The sequence below is a fragment of the Varanus komodoensis genome, unplaced genomic scaffold (genome assembly GCF_004798865.1).
Source record: "Varanus komodoensis strain SLA01 unplaced genomic scaffold, ASM479886v1 scaffold19, whole genome shotgun sequence".
Classification (NCBI taxonomy): domain Eukaryota; kingdom Metazoa; phylum Chordata; class Lepidosauria; order Squamata; family Varanidae; genus Varanus; species Varanus komodoensis.
The window spans coordinates 12,327,118-12,347,481 of NW_025335550.1; the positions used below are offsets into that span (position 1 = coordinate 12,327,118).

The 20,364-nt window shown below is 72.0% G+C and overlaps 1 protein-coding gene across 1 annotated transcript; it reads left to right on the forward strand.

Annotated features, from left to right (window-relative positions):
* Positions 1-3,487: 3,487 nt before the first annotated feature.
* Positions 3,488-19,604, forward strand: WWP2 (WW domain containing E3 ubiquitin protein ligase 2). Its single transcript, XM_044427871.1, has 19 exons — positions 3,488-3,554; positions 5,173-5,294; positions 5,371-5,539; positions 7,866-7,955; positions 8,810-8,984; positions 9,995-10,049; positions 11,622-11,703; positions 11,989-12,117; positions 12,722-12,800; positions 12,924-12,995; positions 13,092-13,180; positions 13,516-13,675; positions 15,979-16,112; positions 16,378-16,518; positions 16,821-16,941; positions 17,416-17,520; positions 17,839-17,935; positions 18,139-18,211; positions 18,295-19,604. Exons 3-19 carry the CDS (start codon positions 5,412-5,414, stop codon positions 18,392-18,394), a joined length of 1,830 nt encoding a protein of 609 aa, XP_044283806.1. The 5' UTR covers positions 3,488-3,554; positions 5,173-5,294; positions 5,371-5,411; the 3' UTR covers positions 18,395-19,604.
* Positions 19,605-20,364: the final 760 nt, after the last annotated feature.

Genomic DNA, 20,364 nt, shown 5'->3' on the forward strand with positions numbered 1-20,364 from the left:
CGGGGGGCCCCGGGGGGCGCGGGGCAGCCTCGTCCGCCGCCGCCCGCTGACGTGGCCGGCGGCCCCTCGCCTCGGGGCGGCGGGCGCCGTGCGCGCGTCCCGGCCCTGCCCGATCCTACCCGCGCGTCCCCCTCCGCCCGCAGGAACGTCTCGGCGCAGAGCCACCTCGACCTGAAGCTCTGGAGCTGCCACACCTTGCGCAACGAGCTGCTGGGCTCGGCCTCCCTCAGCCTCGCCGGCCTGCTGAAGCAGGGCAAGGGGAGAGGTACGCCCCGTGCCCCCTCCCCCCTCCCCCTCCCCCCCCCGGCCGGGCTGCCCGCGCGGTGCCCACCCTGCGGCTGGGCCGGGCGGGGGGGGCCAACAAGGCCTCGTTGTGAGGGGCGGGTGGGCCTGTCGGGCGGCCCGGGCTGCCCAGCCCCTCTGGCTGCCTCCTGCCGCGCGGGGTCCTGGAGCGGCCTACAGGGGCTGCCGCAGGAAGGCTCCCGTTCAGGGGCACACAGCTGGGCAAGGCCCCCCGCCGCTCATCCGGGCTCCCTGGGCTCCTGCCGGCTTGCTGGGTCTGAGCGGGAGGAGCAGCACCCCCGCCGCCTTGGGGGGACAGGGCTTGGGGAGGGGGTGCCGGCCCGGCGGCTGCCCGGGGCCCCCTCCGTGGGTTGGCACTCCCAGCCAGGCCCATGTCACCCGCTCCGGCCGGGGCGCATGGAGCGCCTGCCATTCAGGAGCCTCTGCCGGGCCATGCCTCGCACGCCCTTCCCCACCTGGCGCCCCACTCCCCCCTCGCGCTGGACACAAAGCTCCTTTCATGAGGTGAGGAGCTGTTTTGGGAAGCGAGTGGAAACGGCGCTGCTGGATCCCAGGCGGAATTTTCCCTGGCACGGGCGGCGAGGGAGGCGCCTGGATGCAGCCGCACAGGCCTGGGCGAGGAGCTCCAGGCGCCCTGCTCGTTCGTGCCTGGGGCAGCTGCGCTCCGGCCAGCCGGCCGGCCCAGAAGGGAGCGGTCCCGATCCACGCCTCGCTGGCAAGCGCGGGGGACAGCTGCCCCCCACGCTCTCTGCGAGACCCGGTGTGGGGGCAGGACGCTCCGCTCTGGTGCTCCCTACCTCACAGGGGCTGTTGTGGGGGGAACGGAGAGGCGGGGGGCCATGCCAGCTGCCCTGGGGAGGGAGAAGGGCAGGGTGTTGGGCATGACACTGCGTGCCGGCAACCAGCAGCCCCCACTGCGCTCGGGCAGGCAGCAGCCTCGCTCTCCGCCGGGCTCGTGTGGGGCCCTGCCTGGCTTCTGTGAGCAATGCTTGCCCCAGAGTGCAGCTGGGAAGGCTCTCTGAGCGGCCCGGAGGTTCCGTTCTCCTCCGCCGTTGATTTCCAGGGCGCAGCAGGAAAGGAGACTGGGATGGGGGCAGAGGGGGAAAGACCAGCCGCCCACTTCTCCCTCTGCCGAGGTGGCACCTTGAAGTCCCCAAGATGGCACAAGTCGGGGGGACCTGAGCACTCCCCCCAGTGGACGGTCCGAGTCCACCCGGGGCCCCGCGAGCTCTCCTGGAGGCAGGGCGTTTGTGGCGTCCTCCCTGCCAGGTGGGACGATGCAGGGCTTGGCCGGCCGAGCGGTCCTCCGCGGCCTGCCCTGTTCCCAGAACTGCCGGCCAACGCCTCCCTGCCGGTCCCGCGGATCATGTGGATGGATCCCCGCTCCGGCCTGGCCTGCTTCTGGCTGCCCTTGCCAGAAATGCACGGCTGGGGCGGGGCGGGCCCTTGGCCGGGCAGCCTCCGTGGAGCTCCTGATGGAGCGAGCAGTCGGGGGGGTCAAGTGGCCTTCCTCAGAGCCCCCCAGGCCCCTCCTCCAAGGCTCCTGTGGCCCCCTTCCCCTCCATGGGGCTCTTGATCGCAGGCCTGCCCCGGGAACCCCTCTGGAAGCCTGGCCCCCCGCCCGGCCCCCGCAGCGCACACGCTGCCGAGGCACACTTTAGATCGCCTCCCCGTGCCCGCCGGCCAGGAGCGACGGGGCCCCGGCCAAGGTGCTTGTGGTAGCCGAGAGCCCAGCCGTGGCCAGCGCAGGGTGCGGCTCCGGAGCGTGGGGTGTGCACAGACGAGCTCTCCCGGCCCCCTCCTCTCGCCGCACGCGCGGGTGGGGGCCGCCGGGCCGCTGCGGCGCGCAGGCAGCGTGCCCCTTCTCAGGTTGCATCAAGGGGCTCTTGTCCGGCAGCCCCCGCCTCCCCCCCGCCCGCCTCACAGCAGAGGTCTGTCAGCTCGCCTCCCGTTCTGCCACGCCTGGGGCCGGCGGCTGGAGCCGCGACCGCAAGGAATTTGCCCAGGAAGAAGCCGGACGGTCCCTCCCCCTCCCGCTCCCGCTCCCGCCGGCTGAAGCTGTCGGAAACAACTGGCAGCAGGTCCGCAGGCGGGTGGCGCTGGCGGTGGCGTGCCCGCCAGACCAGGGTGGGGGCAGCCCCTTACTTGCCGCTCTCGCGCCGGGCCCCATCCCGGAGGAGCGAAGGAGCTGCCCTGCCCTCGAGCAGCCTGGGGCTCTCCGCTCCTGCCGCTGCCCACCCCCACGGCACGCAGCCCCGGCTCGCCATCCCCTTCCCGCAAGAGAGGCCGTGCGGCCATTCCTGGTGGGCGCCGCGCAGGGCGGCATGGCCCCCGGGGCTTGGGCCTCCGCAGAGCCGTGAGAAGCCCAGCACTCGGCTGGGCCTGGGCCGCTTCGGGCCGTTGGCCGGGGCACCTCTGCCTCGGGGCTGGGGGCCCCAGGTGCGGAGCGTTGGCCTCCTGCTCGCCCCTCCAGGGCATCTCTGGGCCCGGGCCGTGCCAGGGCGGGCCATGGGGGTGCCTGGCGAGGGTTCCTGGGCGACTCCCGGGGGGAGCCCGCTGACCTGCAGAGATCCGCATTGCCGCCCAGGAACCGAAGGGCGCAAGGGCAGCTGCCGGCCTGTGCTGCAGGGTCTCCGGCGTCATTTTCCCTCGTCACCCTTGACTGTTTGACCACGGCTGCTTCTGTGCCTCTCTGGCCCACGGGGGCAGGCGGAAGCAGGGGGTCGGCACGGGGGGAGGATGGCTGGGGGGTGCTTTGCGCTGGAGCAGTTCAGTGCAGACCTGGGAGTGGGGCAGGCATGGAGGCAGGTGCCCCCCATGGCCCTTGGCAGAAGCGGGTGGCTGTCCCGGAGTCAGAGGGAGGCCGGCCGGAAGAGGCCAGAGGCCGCTGAGTCCTGCCCTGCTCAGTGCGGGAACGCCCCCTCCCGGGGCAGCGTTCGGAAGGGGCCCCGTCTGGAGAGGAGGCGGCAGAGCCGGAAGGGCGCAGAAAAGCCCCTGCTCGGCATGGCGGCGCTGCATTGTCTGTCCCTCCGAGGAGCCCCAGGCGGCTTCCCCCGTGGCGGGGGGCGCTGGGCATGGGGGTCGCGGCTGAACTCTGCCCCCTCGCCCCACAGTGGAGAACGAGCAGCTGACCCTGAACCTGCAGACGGAGGGCAAAGGCGGCCTCGTCTCCGGAGGGGAGCTTACCGTCCTCCTGGACGGGCCCGGCGTCGATGCAGGGGGCGTGCCGAATGGCGGCCCCGTGGCGGAGGGTGAGTCCCCGGGGCAGGGGCAGTGCGGGCAGGGGGCGCGGGGTCCTCAGGTCCCCACGAGGCTGAGCGGGCAGGCCGGCCACGTGCCACCTGAGGCGCCCAACCGCTTGGCGCCCCGGTGGGGTGGCTCTCTCTGATGGGCTTCTCCCGTGCCCCCCAGGGTCCCAGCCGGCCAACAGGGAGCCCAGTGGCCCAGCAGCATCCCCGGAGGGCCGGCCCCCTGCGGCCAGCACGAACTGCTTTGGCAACCGGTCCAGGTGAGCACCTCCCAGGTGGGCCGCAGCTCCGCCGTGTCCTCCTGGCAGGGCGGCCGCTGGCCACATTGGCTCGGGGTGCCACATTCCCCAGTGGGAGCCGCTCGGGGGTGGGGGGATTCCTGCCTGGCCAGCCTCTGCCTGCCTGCAGCGGCCCCTGATCACTCTCCGGGAGGCCGGAGAGGGGCGGCCGTTCTGTTTGCCTGTCGCTCTTTCACAGGCCCGCTTGTGTGTGGAGCAGCAGCTGAGAAAAGCCTCCGTGTGCTTCGCGGGCGGGTCCTGAGGAGCCCCCCGGGGGGGGGCCAGTACAGCCCAGACGGGCAGCCGCTTCAGGCAAGCTGCCCCGGCCACAGGGCCGCGCGCGTTCCTGTGGCGCAGCGGCACTCTGGCCTGGGCCTCCTCTGCCCCGGGGCCCAGCAGGCGCTCCCGCTTCCCACCCGCCTGGCCGGCCCGGGCGCCTGCTCCGATTTTGAGCCTCTGCTCCCACGGGGCTACTTCCACAGGGCGAGCGAGGGACTCCCTGCGCCCCTCCGCCTCGGGCTGCCAGAAATGGCTCTGCTTGCGTTTCCAAATATCCTCCGGGCTCAGAACTTGTTCATCCCGGGTGGTGGGGTGGGTCGGCTGCGGCCCCTCCCTTCACCCCTTCCAAGCGAGGTCTGTCGCCTGCCCCGAGGCCTAGCCTGGCTCCCTGAGGGAGGCCGCAGCGTCCGCCCGTCGCGGGGCTGCTGGCTCCCGGAGCTGTGTGCCTGTGCGGGTGCCAGGGCGAGGGCAGTCGTGCTCCAGCCTGTCCCACTTGGCGGGCTTGTTGGCAGAACCGAATGTGGAGAGGGGATCCAAGCTGCAGATCCTGGGAGTTGCTGCTCGCCGCCGGGGGTCTGGCTGATGGGCTGCGGCTCTCCTGGGCGGCGGGGGGCCTTTCCAGACTTAGCTGGCTAGCCGGGCTGAGCCTGAGGAGCTGCTTCTGGTTCGCGGTGACGTCGAAGCCCATGCGCTCCCACCCGCACGAGCTCACTCCTGCCAGGACGGTTCTCAGCGCGCACAGGATGCCTCGTCCAGAGAATCCCGCCTGCCTCTTGCTTTCCCGGTTCTGGCAAGCTTCTGGTCCCTGTGGCTGTGGATGGGAACCGGGAAAGGCTGCATGGGAGGGAGAGGGGGACGCTGGGCCTTTGTGCCCCCCGGCACCCCTCCCTCCACCCCCCTCCCAGCTCAGGAGCAGAATGAGCTGTGCAGCAGGGCCAACGCCACACCTGTTGAGGCAGCTGGCACTGTGCAGGGTCAGTCAAGCGAGGGGCGGGCGCAGGAGGACCTGGGAATCCGGGGGGCACGGGTGGCGCCCCGACGGTCCCTCGCTGTTTCCTCCGCAGAGCACACAGGCACGCGGCTGGAGCGCCCCGGCAGAGCACGGCCAACGGGGAGCACAGCCCGAGTCCCCAGGCCCAGGCCCAGCAGGCGGGCAAGAGCCGGAGCAGCCCTGTGAACGGCTCAGGTAGGAGTGGGGCGGGTGGGGGGCCGGCCATGTCCTCGTCTCTCGCAGCTCCTCCTGACCTCCCTCACCCGTTCAGGCAGCGGAGAGCCCGACGGCTCGGCGCCCAGTGCCGGAGAGATGCCCAGCGCGCCCGCCCCGGCCCCCAGCACGGGCGGGGCCGTCGAGGCGGCAGAGGAGCCGGCCCCGGGTGCCGGGACCCAGCCTTCCCAGCCAGCGGCACAGGGCACGGAGACGCTGCCCCCTGGGTGAGTGGCACCCTGCGGCGCGGGCACAGCGGGAGCTGGCTCTGCCGCGGCCTGCCGAGCGGGTGCCGGCCTCAGCGGGGTGGGGGACGGGGCTGCTCCGCGTGGGAAGGAGCGCCCAGGCCGTGCTCGTCTGCCCCGTCAGGGGTTCCTCAGGGTGGCTCCCTTGGCACGCCCGCCCTTCCGGCTGCCCCATTTTGGGGCCGCGAGAGGACGCTGGCCCACCTTGCAAGGCTGATGTAAAAATTCCCGGGAAGGGGTGGGTCCAGAGGAAACGGTAACCCGCACGCCGGGACCGAGTGCTGCGTGCTGTTGCGCAACGGGTGGCGGTGGGAACGAGGGCGCGTGCGTCGTCTGGACCCAGCCGTGCTCGGAAGGGAGTCCGGCTCCCTGCGGGGCCTGAACCCTGGGTTGTCCCTGTGCTGTGTTTTCTGTGCGGGGTCCAGACCACACAATAACTCGGCTTTCGGTGCTGGCCGGCCAGTGGCGACCTTACGCAACCGTTAAGGGCAGGCCATTGCATCCCACGAACGCAGCCGCCGTCCGAGCCCTGCTCGTGTGTAGGGAAGGGCCGCACTGGATGCGAAGAAGGACTGGTGGTGCACGGAATATGCTGGCAAGCAGTGGGATTTGCAGGCGGAAGGAAGCCAGGACGGGGCGAGGCGGCACGGACTTGGAGGCGGCCCATCTGGGATCAGGGCCTGATTACTCAGAGGAAGCCTCCTCAGCTGGCGCTCCTGCCAGGCGGCTCTGCTTGGGCGGAGGGAGGGGGCCGGGGGGGCTCCCTGCCTCCTGGTGAGCTGGCCTGCCCCCTCCGCCCCCCCCCCCCCCGTAGCGAGGTGGCCGCCTCTGCACGGCGTCCTCGTGCCGCGCTCCCAAGTGGCAGCCCCCGGTGCTGGCCTGCCCAGTGGCCCCGGCATTTCCGATGAAGGGAGCCGTTTGTCTGCCTTGCGGCCTCTGAGGCCGGCCGGGGCAGCCGGCGTGTGCCGCGTGCAGGTGATGGGGGCTGGGAGCGCACGGCGCCTCGTGCAGGGCGTGTGAGGGCTCCTGTGTTCGGGCCGCAGCCCCTTCCTGTCTGCCGGCAGCGGAGACGTCCCGGCCTCTCAAAGGCTCTTTCTTCCCGCTGGAGCGGCCCACACGCCGAGCCGCCTCCTCACGTGCCGCCGTGTTCCGGGGCCCGGGGCAGGAGCGGCTCCCTGCCCAGGCAGCCCTTCTCCCGGGGCACGGAAAGGCTTCCGCGCACGGGCAGCGGGGCCCGTGTGCGGAGAGAGCCCCGTCCCCGGGAGCCAGGAACCGAAAGGGCGCCGCGGCCCTGATCCGCAGGCCGCGCTTCCAGGGCGGCACACGCGTGCTCTGCCTCCCGCCAGGCTGCCGGCAGCACAGATGCCGCCCCCCGCCCCGCATCTGGTTCCTATCAGCGGAGCTGCTGCATCGGGACAGCAGCCCTCATTAACGCGGCTTGTCCTCCCGTTCGCGCCTCGTCTCGTGCGCACAAAGAGGCGCATTATGCTCGCTGGCAGCAGGCGCGGCTGTGGCTCCTTACATAAGGCAGCACGTCTCGCTTGGACGGCGAGGTGACCTCAGCCGCGGCCGTCTCGCTGCCGGCGGACCTGGCCTGGTGCGGGCGGAGGTGGCCGAGGTGGCCGGCCCCCCGAGCCAGGCTTGGCTTCGTTTTGCCCCGATTCTCTGCTTTATTCTTATCCCGCTTCCCAGAAGAAGTTGCACAGAAGAGCTTGCAGTGCAAGCGTGTTGCGCGAGGCTGTTTGAGCACTTGCTGGGAGTTGGGGAGCCCCGAGGGCTGCAGGGTCGGCCAGAGGGAGGCCCCAAGGAAGCCGCACGTGCTGCCCCGAAGAGCTGGGGAGGGGCCCCGCGCCTCCAGGGGCTGGGTGCCTCCGGCCCACCAAAACCCTGTGGCACGTTGCCCCCAGGTTGCGCCCTGTGGGGGGGGGGTCAGCCAGGAAGGTCTCTTCCGTTCCTTCGCCCCCGGTCTGCCGGGCACCCTGGCCGCAAGTCATTCCGGGCTTGAGAGGCCTGGAGCGCGGCTCCGGGGTGGTCGGCTTATCTGCCACGAGGCCCGGTTTGGATGACACAACCAGCTGTGCTAGGCTGGAGAGCCCTGGCGTGAGCATGCCGTGGGAATCGCAGACACGCGTGCCTGCCTGCCTGCCTGCCTGCAAGGGCTGGTGGAAGGACACGGGATGGGGCGAGCCGCTGGTGCGGCTGGGAATGCCGGGAAGGAGGAGCGCTTGGCCGAAGCCAGGGGCTCCCTCGGTGGTGCTGTGAGGCCCACCTCTCTCTCTCCCTCCCTCCCTCCCTCCCTCTCCTCCAGCTGGGAGCAGCGGGAGCTGCCGAACGGGAGGGTCTATTACGTGGACCACAATACAAAGACCACCACGTGGGAGCGCCCTCTTCCGCCGGGGTAGGAGCGCCGAGATGGAGGCCCGATCTGTGGACGGGCCAGGTGGACGCATCCTTCAGGAGGGGGGGAGGCAGACATTGCGGGACCATGGGGTGGGACCGGAAGGTAATGCGGGGTGGGTCCTGTGTGTCTGGCCTGGGCCTCGGCCGCGGGACACGTGGTCGACCTCGGTGGGGGCAGAGAGTTCACCCGCGCCGGAGGAAGGCGGCCCTGCAGGGCCCGCGGTGCCTGGGTTCGCCCCTCTGGCATGATGGAAGAGCACCCCACTTCTCAGCCCGGAGGGAGGCTGCTGGACCAGGAGGCGTGCGACAGCCCGGGCGCGTGAGAACAGCAGCGGCACCTCCGGAGACCGGCCTTCGAAATAGGCAGGCTGGGCCGATCCGGAGGCCCCCCGCACGCCTGGCCTGGCGTGGCGGAATACGCCCTCCAGGCACCTCAGGCGGGGGAGGCCTGTCCTTGGGGCCGTACAGGGCAGAGGTGGCAGCTTGTCCGGTGCTCAGGAAGGACAGTTCATTTGTGGCCTGTGCGACGCGCTCCCTTTCCCTTCAGCCGATTTCCCCTTGGCCGCTGCGTGTGCCGCGAACGGCGTTTCTGAGCAGTCTTCCGGGGCCAGTGCGGGACCCGCGCCGGGCGCCCAGGCAGTGCGTGGCCTCGGTGGCCGGGCCTGCTCTGCCCGGGGGAGGCTCCGGCCGGTGAAAGGCTCTGCGGCCCAGCGGGAGGGGGAGGAAGCTTGCCCGAGGCAGCCCCCCGCAAGCCCCTGGCCCTCCGCAGCGGGTCCCCCGGGCCCTCTGGCAGGGGCGCGGCTGTGCTGGCCAGCCCGGACGGGCCCCTCATGCGGCGTCTTGCCCGCGCAGCTGGGAGAAGCGCGTGGACCCGCGAGGCCGGTGCTACTACGTGGACCACAACACGCGCACCACCACGTGGCAGCGCCCCACGGCCGAGTACGTGCGCAGCTACGAGCAGTGGCAGAGCCAGCGCAGCCAGCTCCAGGGCGCCATGCACCAGTTCAGCCAGCGCTTCCTCTACCAGGTGAGCGGCGCCGCTCCCCTCTGGGCGGGGGGGGGGGCGAGAGCTGGGGGTGCTCCCCTGCCCCCGGGCCCACTCTTCCCCGGCCCCCCGGCATAGGGCTCTCCTGGCTGCGCAGCTGCCGCACGTGGACTGGCCTTCCCACGCGGGGAACATTTGAGCGGGACCAGGGCGCCCAGTCGAGCGGAGGGGCTCGGAGTCGCCTTCGGAGGCCCCGGCCGCGCCAGCCCTCCCCGGGCACCGCGGAGCCATTCCCGGGAAGGCGGCTGCCGGTTCGAGGGGCTCCCTGAGCTGCCCGCCCGCCCACCCGCCCAGGGACCAGGACCGCTCTCCCCTGGTTGGCAGGGCATTTGGCAGAGCCGCTGGCCTCTCAGGTCCTGTCTGGCCCCCGCGTCCGGCCCAGTCTCTCCAGAGACCCCGGAGGAGAGCCGGGACTAATCTAAACAGCCCCGGCGCCCCGGCCCCCTCCCCACTCGGCTCGCCAGCCAGGCTGCGTCCCCTCGCCCGGCCTGGCCCGGCCCGCCCGGCTCTGGGCAAAGAAAGGTGCTTTGTGTGGCCGACCTGCGGGGGGAACGCCCGTCTGCGCGGCATGAATGTTCCCTCAGTCACAGGCAGGGCGCTCTTTGCGCGCCGCCGCCGGGTTCGCATGGGCCGGCTGGGGGGGCGGGGGGCGGCCCCGGCGGGCCAGGAAGCGCTGGGCGTGGACAGTGCTCGGGGATGATTTCATTGGAAAGGCCTGCGCCGCTTCCCCCTGTTGCGGGTGGTTCCTGGAGGAGGCTGGAGGTGGGACCGTGGCCGGGCGTGCAGTCCGCTGGCTGGCCAGCGCCGGGGCGGCAGCAGCGCCCGCACCCGCCCCCGTCCCCTGCCCCGAGCGGGGCGCACGCGGCCATGGCCCCGCGGCCGGCTGCACGCGTGGCGCAGCCGGGGCGGAGGGGCTGCCCGGGGCTCTCCCGCCGCTGCACCCCTCTGGCGCTGCTCCCTCCGTGACCGGCCCGCCTGTGCTTTGCCCCCAGTCCTCCGGCGCCCCGGCTGACAACGATCCTCTCGGGCCGCTTCCTCCTGGCTGGGGTGAGTACGTGCCGCGTCGCGTCGCCTTTCCTCTGGCCCCGGGCGCCTGCCAGTCCCGCAGCCTGCATGCGGGGGACTCCGTGGGTCGTGGCGCCCCCGGACCTGCCAGACTGGGCACCCAGCCCCTGCCTGTGGCGGTGCGGCTCTGCTTCCCGGGCTGGCGCACGGGCGCCGCCACACACCGCACGCCCCTTCGTTCCTCGTAGGCTCGTAGTCGGGGCTGAGCACGGGAGAGAATGCGGGAGGGGGCGCAGCACAAGCCCCCGGGGGGCCGCGCTTCTGCTGCCCTCTCGCCTGCCCGGCTCACACGGGGAAGGAGGGCGGAAGGCTGGCTGCGGGAGCCGCGCCGGGGCATCCCAGGCCAGCGCAGGTGCGCCTCCAGCACGAGGCAGCGTGGGGCTGCTTGGCCGCTGCCCAGGGGGAGTGCCCCCTCGCCCTCCTCGCCCCACCCCAAAGGGGATTTGGGAGAGGTCCTGGGGCAGCAGGGGCCGGCTGGGGCTGCAGCGGCAGATCCCCCTTGATGCCACTGGAGGGGGCGAGGCAGGGCAGTGGGGCGGGGAGACCAGCGGGGCCGAGTGGGATGGGGCGGGGGGCGGAGGCTCTGTGGGGCAGCCCATTGGGGTGCACAGGCCAGCAGCGGGACCTGCTTCCACGGAATGGGCTGGCGGCTGCCCCCTCCCGTGGCTTCAGCAGGGGATGAGGGTGGCCTTCGGGGGAGGGGAGCTGCTGGGCTGCGGACCCCTCCAGCACCTGCGGCTTCGGTGGGGTACGTGTTCCCGCGGCTGGGAGGGACTGCCGGGGGGACAGGCTGGGCTGGAGGCTGCCGGATCTCGATGCAGCCCAGGCTCTTGCCGCGGCCGTATCTGGAAGGTGGTGCACTCAGAGCAGCCGCGCTTCTCCTGGGCTTGTGGGGCATCTCTGGCTGCGTGGGCAGGGGGGCCCTGGGACGCACGGAGAGTCTCCCTGGCCGTGCTTGCAGCGAGAGCGTCTCCGGCCCAGGGCAGCAGAGGCTCTCGGCTCGCCTGGGCTGGGGAGGCCTCCTGTGGGTGGGGGGGGGCACTTCCAGGGCTCAGCTCTTGGCCCCCGGGGGCCCAGGTGCAGGCAGTGCCAGCGCTCCCAGCAGCTGGTGGTCAGCCGGGCAGTTGCTGGCTCGCCGGCGGGACTGGGGGCGTTCAGATCTCCTGACAGTTGGTGTGGGTCTTGCTTGGGGGGGGGAGGCGGAGATGGCCCTCCTGGCCGGCCCGGGGCAGGCGGCCATGGGGGGCCTGTGTGCGGAGGAATCGGTCCCGTGGGCACGCTGCGCCTGTTGCCCGGCTGCCTCTTTTCCGGGGCCCGATTCCGTCCCCTTGCAGAGCGCGCAGCTGAGCTGGAAGGGGGATGCCGGAGGACGGGCTGCGGAGGGGGGGCAGCGGCTGCCCTGGGGGGGTATGGGGGGCAGCGCGCCCCGAGCGGACGGTGTCCTCTGCGGGCACCGCCAGGGCCTCGGGCTGCGGTCACAGGCAGCAGCACGAGGGGGGCGCCCGGACCCTCCGCCGGGCCCTGCGCTGACTGGGCTCCCTGGCCTTCCCGCAGAGAAGAGGCAGGACAACGGGCGGGTGTACTACGTGAACCACAACACGCGCACCACGCAATGGGAGGACCCGCGCACCCAGGGGTAGGCAGGAGCGGCCCCCGCACACGCCCGGGGGGGCTGGCCCCAGCGCTCCCGGTCCCAGGGGCCGGAGGAGCTCCCCCCCCGGGCCCCGCCCCGCCCCCCCGCCCCCCCCGGCACCGGAAGGGGCTGCTTTGGGAGGGGGTGTGGGTCGGGCCCCGCGAGGCCCCTGGGCCTGGCCAGGGAGGGGCTGCCTGGGAGGGGGCAGGACAGAGCGTGGCGCGCCGGGGCTGGAGGGCGGGGGGGGGCCCGCGTGGCGGCGATCCTGATGCCCCCCGCTCTGGGCAGGATGATCCAGGAGCCGGCCCTCCCCCCTGGCTGGGAGATGAAGTACACGAACGAGCGTGTCCGCTACTTCGTCGACCACAACACACGCAGCACTACCTTCAAGGACCCCCGGCCGGGGTTTGAGTCCGGGTAAGTCCCGCGGGGCTCCTGGGCGGCCGTGCCCCGGTTCTCACGGCTGGGGCAGCTCTCCGGAGCGGCATGTTGCTGGAGCACCCAGGGCTGCTCCCCCGTCCGGCCCCTCCGGCTGCGTGGGACTGCACCGCCCGCACCCCCAGCCAGCTGCGGAGCCGCAGCCCCACACTGCCGGGGGGCTCCGGGTAGCAGGAGGCACCTCAGAGGATGACGCCAACTCTGCTACTGGAGGGGTGGCCCCTGCCTCAAGGAAGGGCCCGACCACTTCATCGCCCTGCGGGGTCAGCTGCTGAGCTGACAGGCAGCCGGGGTCCTTGCTGCCCACCTGCTCTCGGGATACCCTGGCAGCCCCCGGGATGGGGGTGGGCACGCGGGGTGGCTCCCTCAGCCGTCCCGGGCTGGAGGCCCTGTGTCCCCCCCCCCCCCCCCTCCACCCGCACCCCCGTCGGCCAGGGCCCCCCACTCGTCCCTGCCGACCGGCGCATTCCTGGCCACGCTGGCTGGAGACCGGCCCCCCGCCCGCCTGCTGCCACAGGGGTCCCTCCGGAGCAGAAGCCCCCATCCCGGCCGTGTGCAGAGGAGGCTGCGTTTGCCGTTGCAGGAGCAAGCAGGGCGGCTCCCCCGGGGCGTACGACCGGAGCTTTCGCTGGAAGTTCCACCAGTTCCGCTTCCTCTGCCACGTGAGTGCGCCCTCCTCGCTCCCCGTGAGCAGCGGGCGGGCGGGTGGGCCGGGCCGGGCCGGGGGCCTGAACGTGGGTGGGCCGGGGCCCGCGGGGCCGCTCACAGCCTGCCTCCCTCCGCAGTCCAACGCGCTGCCCAGCCACGTCAAGATCAGCGTCTCGCGGCAGACGCTCTTCGAGGACTCCTTCCAGCAGGTGAGGCTGCGGGGGGGCCGGGGGGGTCACCGGGGCCCCCGCCGGGGGCGCTGGCAGGCCAGCCCGGCCCACCCGCTCTCTGCTCTCCCGGCTCAGATCATGAACATGAAGTCCTACGACCTGCGCCGCCGCCTGTACATCATCATGCGCGGTGAGGAGGGCCTGGACTACGGCGGCGTTGCCCGGTGAGTGGCGGGCCCCTTCCGCCGGCAGTGGGCCGTGTCCCCGGGAGGGGTGCCCCCCGCCGCCCCCCGGGGCTCCCCAGGCCCGCCCCCCCCGGCCCGGGCATGGCTGCGCCCCCTCGCCTCTCCCCTCCCCACGTCCCGGCAGTGGTTTTACCCTATGGTAGGTGACGTCCTGCTGTTCTACCACAGGGTAGAACCACGGACGGGATGCGGGGGCTCTGCACCGGAGGAAGGACGCGGCTGGGGCGGGCGGCGAGCCTCGGGGGGGCCGCGGCCAGGGGGCCGCGGGGCAGGGCCCGGCCGGGTGCCTCTCATGCGCCCTTCCGTCCCCGCAGCGAGTGGTTCTTCCTGCTCTCCCACGAGGTGCTCAACCCCATGTACTGCCTGTTCGAGTACGCCGGCAAGAACAACTACTGCCTGCAGATCAACCCGGCCTCCTCCATCAACCCCGACCACCTCACCTACTTCCGCTTCATCGGCAGGTTCATCGCCATGGTGAGCGGGCCCCGCGGCCCTCCCCGCGGCCCTCGCGCTCCCCGGCCCCGCGGCCTGCCCTCCCGGCCTCCGGCTCTCCTCAGCTGCTGGGCTTCGCTGGGATTTTCCTGGCCTCCTGTGCAGCTCGCCGCTTCTCCTAGCGCCCGGGGCGTGAGCACTCCCCGAGCGAGGACCCGGACTCGTGGCGTGCGGAGCTGCTTGGGGCTGGCCACGCGGGGGTGCTTCTTTTCCCTGAGGGCCCATGCCATTTCAGGGAAACCCCTGAGGGCCGCACTCCTGCGTGGGGAGCTGAAGGCGATGGGGGCAGCCCCAAACGCACCCGCTTCCCTGCGAAGCACTCTCACCTTCTCGGAAAGGGGGAATCCGCCGGGCGCAGGGTCTGGGGCCGTCCTAACGGAAGCCCGGGAAGTTCCCCCTGTGCGGTTTGGGACCGAGTCTCTTGGCGGACGGCTTTGGCCTGCCTCTGCCACGCCCCACCCTGCCACGCCACGCCACGCCAGGGGTTCCTCTCGGGGGCTGCTGGGCGAGATCCACCAGGCCGGCCAGCACGGGGGGTCCGCCCAGCTTCCTGGGCTCGGCTCCCTGGACGCTCGCCCCGCTTCTCCCTGCCCTGGGTCCGCCCCGGGCGCTTGTCTCCTGCCACCCGGTGCCCATCCAGCGCGGAGCCCCACCCGGCTCACGGGACTTGGCACGAAGGGCTCTGCCGGCGTTCCCGGCCGCGTGCAAGAAGGGAGCCCGCTGAGCGCGAGGCCCTGGGCTCCAGCCACTGTTCTCCATCCCCGGAGGGAGAATCCCTCCCTTGCACAGCTTTCCAGGCAGCGTCTTGCTGGGTGGCTGCTCGTTCTCGCGTGATCCAGTCACTGGGCTTCCGCGTCTCGTGTGGCCGGGGGTTTTGGAGGCTGTCGTAAGGCCGGTCCTCAGCTGCCTTGCTTGGAAGGCCCCGGAGAACCGCCTTGGGCCCTGAACCGCAGCCTGCAGATCGCTTGTGCCTGCAGAAGAGGCTGCGGTGGAACTTGCAGCTGCGATGCGCTGGGGGTCTGCTCTGGGAAACGCTCGCAGGGCTGGAGCCGCCCCCACCCACCGTATCCCCCCCGGCCTGCAGCAGTTTCCAGCATTTCTGCTGCCTTGGGCTCCCCTCCCCTCTTCCCTGGCCTCACAGCGCCCAGCAGAACTGCGGCTGCCACTGGCCGGTGTCTTTGGGCTCCCCCTGGCTGGTTTTGCCCTGCTTTGCTCTCTCCTGGGGAGGGCAGGGGAGGGCCCCAAGCCTCTGCATCCCCCCACCCCCGGCGATTACTCACCACTCGGCCAGCCTCCTCCAGACGCACAGAACCGTCTGCGTTATTCTTGGCTCCCGGAAGGCCGACTGCGGCCACGGAGTGCTGGTGAACAGAGGCTGCCCTGGAGCAGGGGGGGGGGAGCCGGCTGCTGCCGCTGCTCCGGGGAGGGGAGGGTGCCACAGACTGCCTTTCAGCCGTGGGCTTGCGGCTTGCCCTTCCCACGGGCAGCCTGCCCAAGTGGCGAGCGCCTCTGGCGAGGCGTTTCCCAGCGCACTGCCAGGGGGGCGTGGGTGGCAGGAGCTGAGAGGCCGTGGGGGCCCCTGGGAGTCCGGCCTGGCCCCCTGGGCTTTGCGGGGGGGGTCTGCCTTCCTGGAGGCGCTGGTGCGGACCGGGCCGGGCCCCGCCTCGCCCAGCCCTCCCTTTCCCCAGGGGGCTCCCTGAAGGCCCATCTCCTCCCCAGGCTGCCAGTCGGTTGCGTTTCCTCCTGGTCGGCTGCGCCGGAAGCCTCGCTGGCTCCAGCAGCCTGCCCCACATTTGATGGCTGCTTGGCTGTTTTGGGAGGCGTGTGCCTTCAGCCATCCTGGCAAAGTACCTGCAACGGGCAGCACGTAAAGCTGTAAACATGCAAAGCGCCGGACGTGGGTGGCGGAGAGGCGGGCGGTGGAGTTGGGTCCTTGTGCGCCCGGCACCTGCCCCGTCTGGGGCCAAGTGCCCCGGGCAGCCTGTGGCGCACCTGCCGGGACATCCTCTGGGGCAGGAGAGGCAGTGTGGGGTAGTGGTTAAGAGCATGGGACTGGGACTCCGGCGATCCGGGTTCTAGTCCCCGCTCGGCCATGGAGCCAGCTGGGTGACTTTGGGCCAGTCACAGACTCTCAGCCCAACCTACCTCGCAGGGTTGTTGTGGGGATAAGATGGAGGAGGAGAATGATGCAAGCTGCCTTGAGCCCTTCGTAGGAAAAAGGCAGGATATAAACCGGAAAATAACTAACTAAATAAATGAAACCCTTGCCTCTTCTCGCCTCGCAGGCCCTCTACCACGGCAAGTTCATCGACACGGGCTTCACGCTGCCCTTCTACAAGCGCATGCTGAACAAGCGCCCCACCCTCAAGGACCTGGAGTCCATCGACCCCGAGTTCTACAACTCCATCCTCTGGATCAAGTCAGTACGGGCGCGCCCCCTGCCCCCTCAGGGCCCCACTGCTGCCCCCCAGGCCGCCCCCGGGCCGGCGTGCTGGTGAAGTCGAAGGGAGCGAGCAGAGGCCGTGTGGGGGCTGCCCGTCTGCAGGATGTGCAGGGAGGGCAACGGGGCAGGCGGGGAGGGGCTGCTGGAGTCAGCCGCCCGGGGCCCTCCGCGGCGCCTGGCCAGGACGTCGCCCGCCCGGCAGGCGTGGCGCTCAGCCAGGCGCCCCCCCCCGCTTCCACAGGGAGAACAACCTGGAGGAGTGCGGCCTGGAGCTCTACTTCATCCAGGACATGGAGGTCCTGGGCAAAGTGACCACCCACGAGCTGAAGGAGGGCGGCGAGAGCATCCGCGTCACCGAGGAAAACAAGGACGAGTACATCCTGTGAGTCGCTCCGCGGGGAAGCCGGCCGTGGGCAGGCGGCCTTGTGCCGGGCGTGCTGCTCAAGCCGCCCCCGAACCTCTCTGCCTCCCGGTCTCCGGGGACGGCCGGCGGCAGTGTCCCTCGCCGGGCATCCCTGCGGGGGCCCCGCTCGCGGCCGATGTGGGTGTGCCGAAAACCGCTCGGGGAGACGTGGGCAGAGCCCTCTTCGTGGGAGCGTCCGGCGATCGTGGACGGCGGGCCGACCGGCAGCACGAGGGTCCGCAGCGGCCTGGCGGTGCTGAGCGGGGCTTCCCTGCCCGCAGGTTGCTGACGGACTGGCGCTTCACGCGGGGCGTGGAGGAGCAGACGAAGGCCTTCCTGGACGGCTTCAACGAGGTGGCGCCCCTGGAGTGGCTGCGCTACTTCGACGAGAAGGAGCTGGAGGTGAGCCCAGGCTCCCCGGAGCGCCCGGGAGCCCCCTCCGTGTGGGGCTGGCCAGGGCAAGAGCGTGCCAGGCCCATCCGTGGGGAGGCGGCGGAGTCGCTCGGCCACCACGGTGCTCCGGGTAGATCGGGGAGAGCGGCCGATGATCCCCGGGGGCAGAAGTGCCAGGCCTCGCTCTCCACCCTGCTCTCGCCAAGGGCCCTCCCGACCGCACCGGAGGAGACAGAGCCGCCCTTCCCCTTGCGGCAGACGGTTGTTCGATCCATCGCGCCTTGTCATCTGCCCCCCCCCCCGAGAAGACAACAGTGCCTTTGGCCGGGGGGGCCTCCTTGCACCAGGGCGGTCGCGGGCACCTTCAGCCACGGGCCTTGGCCCCGTTTCTCGCTCAGCGGCTGGGTGGGCTGCCCGTGGCCAGGCCCCCCGCCCCCCCCCCCCCCGGCCCTGGCCTGAGCCTTCGTGCCCCCTTCCCCGCAGCTGATGCTCTGCGGAATGCAGGAGATCGACATGAGCGACTGGCAGAAGAACGCCATCTACCGGCACTACACCAAGAACAGCAAGCAGATCCAGTGGTTCTGGCAGGTGGGGCTCCCTGCGGGGTGTGGGGCAGCAAGGGGGGGTCCGGTGCAGGCTGCAGGGCTGCTGGGGGGGGGCGGGACTTTCCCCGCAGCCTCTCCTTGGCCACGGCACCGGAGGCGGCCCCGAGCTTGCCGAGGCCCCGACCTGAGGCCTACAGTGCGGAGTCCCCTCGCGGGTTGGCAGGGTTCCGGCCCCGACCGTCTGTCCCCCAGGCAGACGGGAGCCTGGGCGATCCTGGACGCCCCATGTGCCTCGGCGAGGTGCTGGGGGGGGGCTCTGTTCTGCCGCCCCCACGCGCCCAGCCCCTGCGTCGCGTTGCAGGTGGTCAAGGAGATGGACAACGAGAAGAGGATCCGCCTGCTGCAGTTCGTGACGGGGACGTGCCGGCTGCCGGTCGGAGGATTTGCCGAGCTGATTGGTATTTGTACCCCGGCGGCCGGGCGGGGGGCTTTGGGGGCGGGCGCTCCACCTGAGGCCCTGGCGGCCGGGCCGAGCGGATCTGCACGCGCACACTGCCGGCTCGCGGGCCGCCATTTTGCGCCCGGCCCGGCCTGGCCCAGCACGGCCTGTGGCGCGGCGCGGCCCCGCCGGCTGAGTGAGGTGCCGCCTTCCTTCCTGCAGGCAGCAACGGCCCCCAGAAGTTCTGCATCGACAAGGTGGGCAAGGAGACCTGGCTGCCCCGCAGCCACACATGGTGAGTGTGCCGGCGGCGCTCGGGGGCGGCAGGGGCCCCGGCCCCCCACGCCGCCCACTGAGGGCCGCCCTTGCCCTTCGCAGCTTCAACCGGCTGGACCTGCCCCCCTACAAGAGCTTTGAGCAGCTGAAGGAGAAGCTGCTCTACGCCATCGAGGAGACGGAGGGCTTCGGGCAGGAGTGACGGGCTCGGCCCCCAGGAGACGCTCCGGGGAACGCCCCCCACCTCCCTGGGGCCGGAGCTGCGCCCCCGAAGGGGAGGAGGCTCCTGCGCCGCGGGCCTGGATCTCCCGCCGGCGCGCGGGCGCTTCCTCACAAGCGCTCCGGTGCCCTCTGCCTTCGCCAGGGCAAGTCCACTTTCTCGCCGCCCAGGCCCTCCCCCTGCCCCATCCGGCCGCCTGCCTGGGCACGTCAGGTTCCTGCAGCTGCGCCCCCCAGCGGCCCGGTGCCCCCGCACAGCTGCCCCGCCGTGCCCCTCCGGGCAGCCTCAGCACTGGCGCTGCCCTGAAGCACTCGCCCCAAGCAAGAGAAGCACTTCTGGGGTCCTCGCAGGGCCTGAGGCTGCCCGGGCCGGGCCGAACCCCGGGGGGGTGGGCCTGGCCCACGCCCCCAAGGCCTCCCGCCCTGTGCCAAGCACGCCAGGGCTCTGTTCGAGGCAGCGCAGTGGGTCTCCGCTTCGGAGCGGCGTGGCCGCCACGCGTGTCGCACTCCTGCCCACACACCTCTGGCGGAAGGCAGCTCCCGGGGCTCAGCCCGGCCCCTTCCAGTGCCGCTTGGGGTGCGGCGCTGCCCCCCGGCCCTGCTTCCCTGCCAAGCTGCCTCGGCCACGCACACCAGCGCAGCCCGGAAACCCTGCCAGGCCAGATGTGGGGGGGGGGCTTTGCCTGGAGGGCAGGAGGGGCTGGGGGGCCTCTGGAGGCGTGTGCCGGCCACATCCCCCCATCTGAGCCGCTCTGAGTCCTGCAGCACTGAAGGAAGAGCTGGAATTCGAACCGGCATTTCTGCAAAACGAATTAGCCGGTGTGGAAGGACAGGAGGAAGACGGGGACGTGTGCAAGGAACCCCACGGGCTCGGGGCGTGTGTGCGCAGGTGCTGCAAAGCACGGCCGGGCCGGACTCTTGGTTCTCGGAGCGTGTGGCTCGCGGGTCCCCGGCTGGAGCCGAAGACGAGAGGAAGAGCCGGCTCGGCCGCAGGGCGCGTGGCCCCGACCCCAGGGCTCCGCTCGCACGGAGGATGCGTGTGTACGCACACGCAACCGCAGCGAGCCGCATCGACGTGTCTGTGGGCAGAACGAATTGCCGCTGCTCTTGCTGGGGACCTTGGACAGTTTCTTGCTGCGCTGACCCGGCCGCGGCAAAGCCGACTTCTGTGCAATAAAGGATCTGCAGCCGCGTGTGGCCTCATCTCGTGTCCTCTGCGCCTCGGGTGGCCGCGCGGGAGTCGGAAGCCATCCTCCGGGGCTCTGCCACTGGGGGGGGGGGGCACATGCCCAAACTGGTACTCCGGAGGGGGACCCCCCGGCCTCCAGCATGCACAGGTTGCTGAAGACTCTGGCCAAATGCGGGGGGGAGGAAGGGAAACTGCGCCCCACAGGGGCCGCCTCATGCTTCGGGCGCCTCGGCCGGCCCACCCTGGTGCAGCGGGGCAGCGCGGAGGCTCCCCATCGCCCACGGCTCCCGAGAAGAGACGCGTGTGCCTGGACGCAGGCGGGGGACGCCCAGGCCCTGCAGGGCCTCCCAGCCCCTGAACAGTGCCCCCCAAAGAGGGGCCGGGACCGTCGGGTGTTTTCGTTCCGCTGGAGGAGGGGAGCTGCGCCCCGACAGCCAGGCTGCCTGCCCGGTGGGCCTCTTCCCGCCGAGGCTCCCGCAGCCCCACGGACGGCCGCGCCAGGAGCTGCAGCCCCTCACCCCCGCGGGCCCTGGGTGGGGAAGCGGCCGTGGGCAGGGCAGGGCGGCCCAGGTGTGGCGGGCGGGGGCGGACTCTGGGGCGCTGCTTCTGGGAAGGCGCTTGGCCGTGTTTGCTTTGGCCGGGCTGCCCGGAGCTGCTCCTCCGCCCACGAGGCTGCCAGCTTGGGAGGCAGGGGGGAGGCGGGGGGGCTCTGTGGGGAAGGGCTGCTCAGCAAGCCCGGGCTGCTCCTGCAGGCAAGGGCAGCT

What these genes read in the sequence shown, in the direction of transcription:
- WWP2 (XM_044427871.1), top strand. Translation starts at nt 5,412, where the DNA reads ATGCCCAGCGCGCCCGCCCCGGCCCCCAGCACGGGCGGGGCCGTCGAG. An exon ending in AGATCCAGTGGTTCTGGCAG is followed by an intron (nt 17,521 to 17,838) that starts GTGGGGCTCCCT and finishes GTCGCGTTGCAG; the next exon opens with GTGGTCAAGGAGATGGACAA. An exon ending in AGGATTTGCCGAGCTGATTG is followed by an intron (nt 17,936 to 18,138) that starts GTATTTGTACCC and finishes TCCTTCCTGCAG; the next exon opens with GCAGCAACGGCCCCCAGAAG.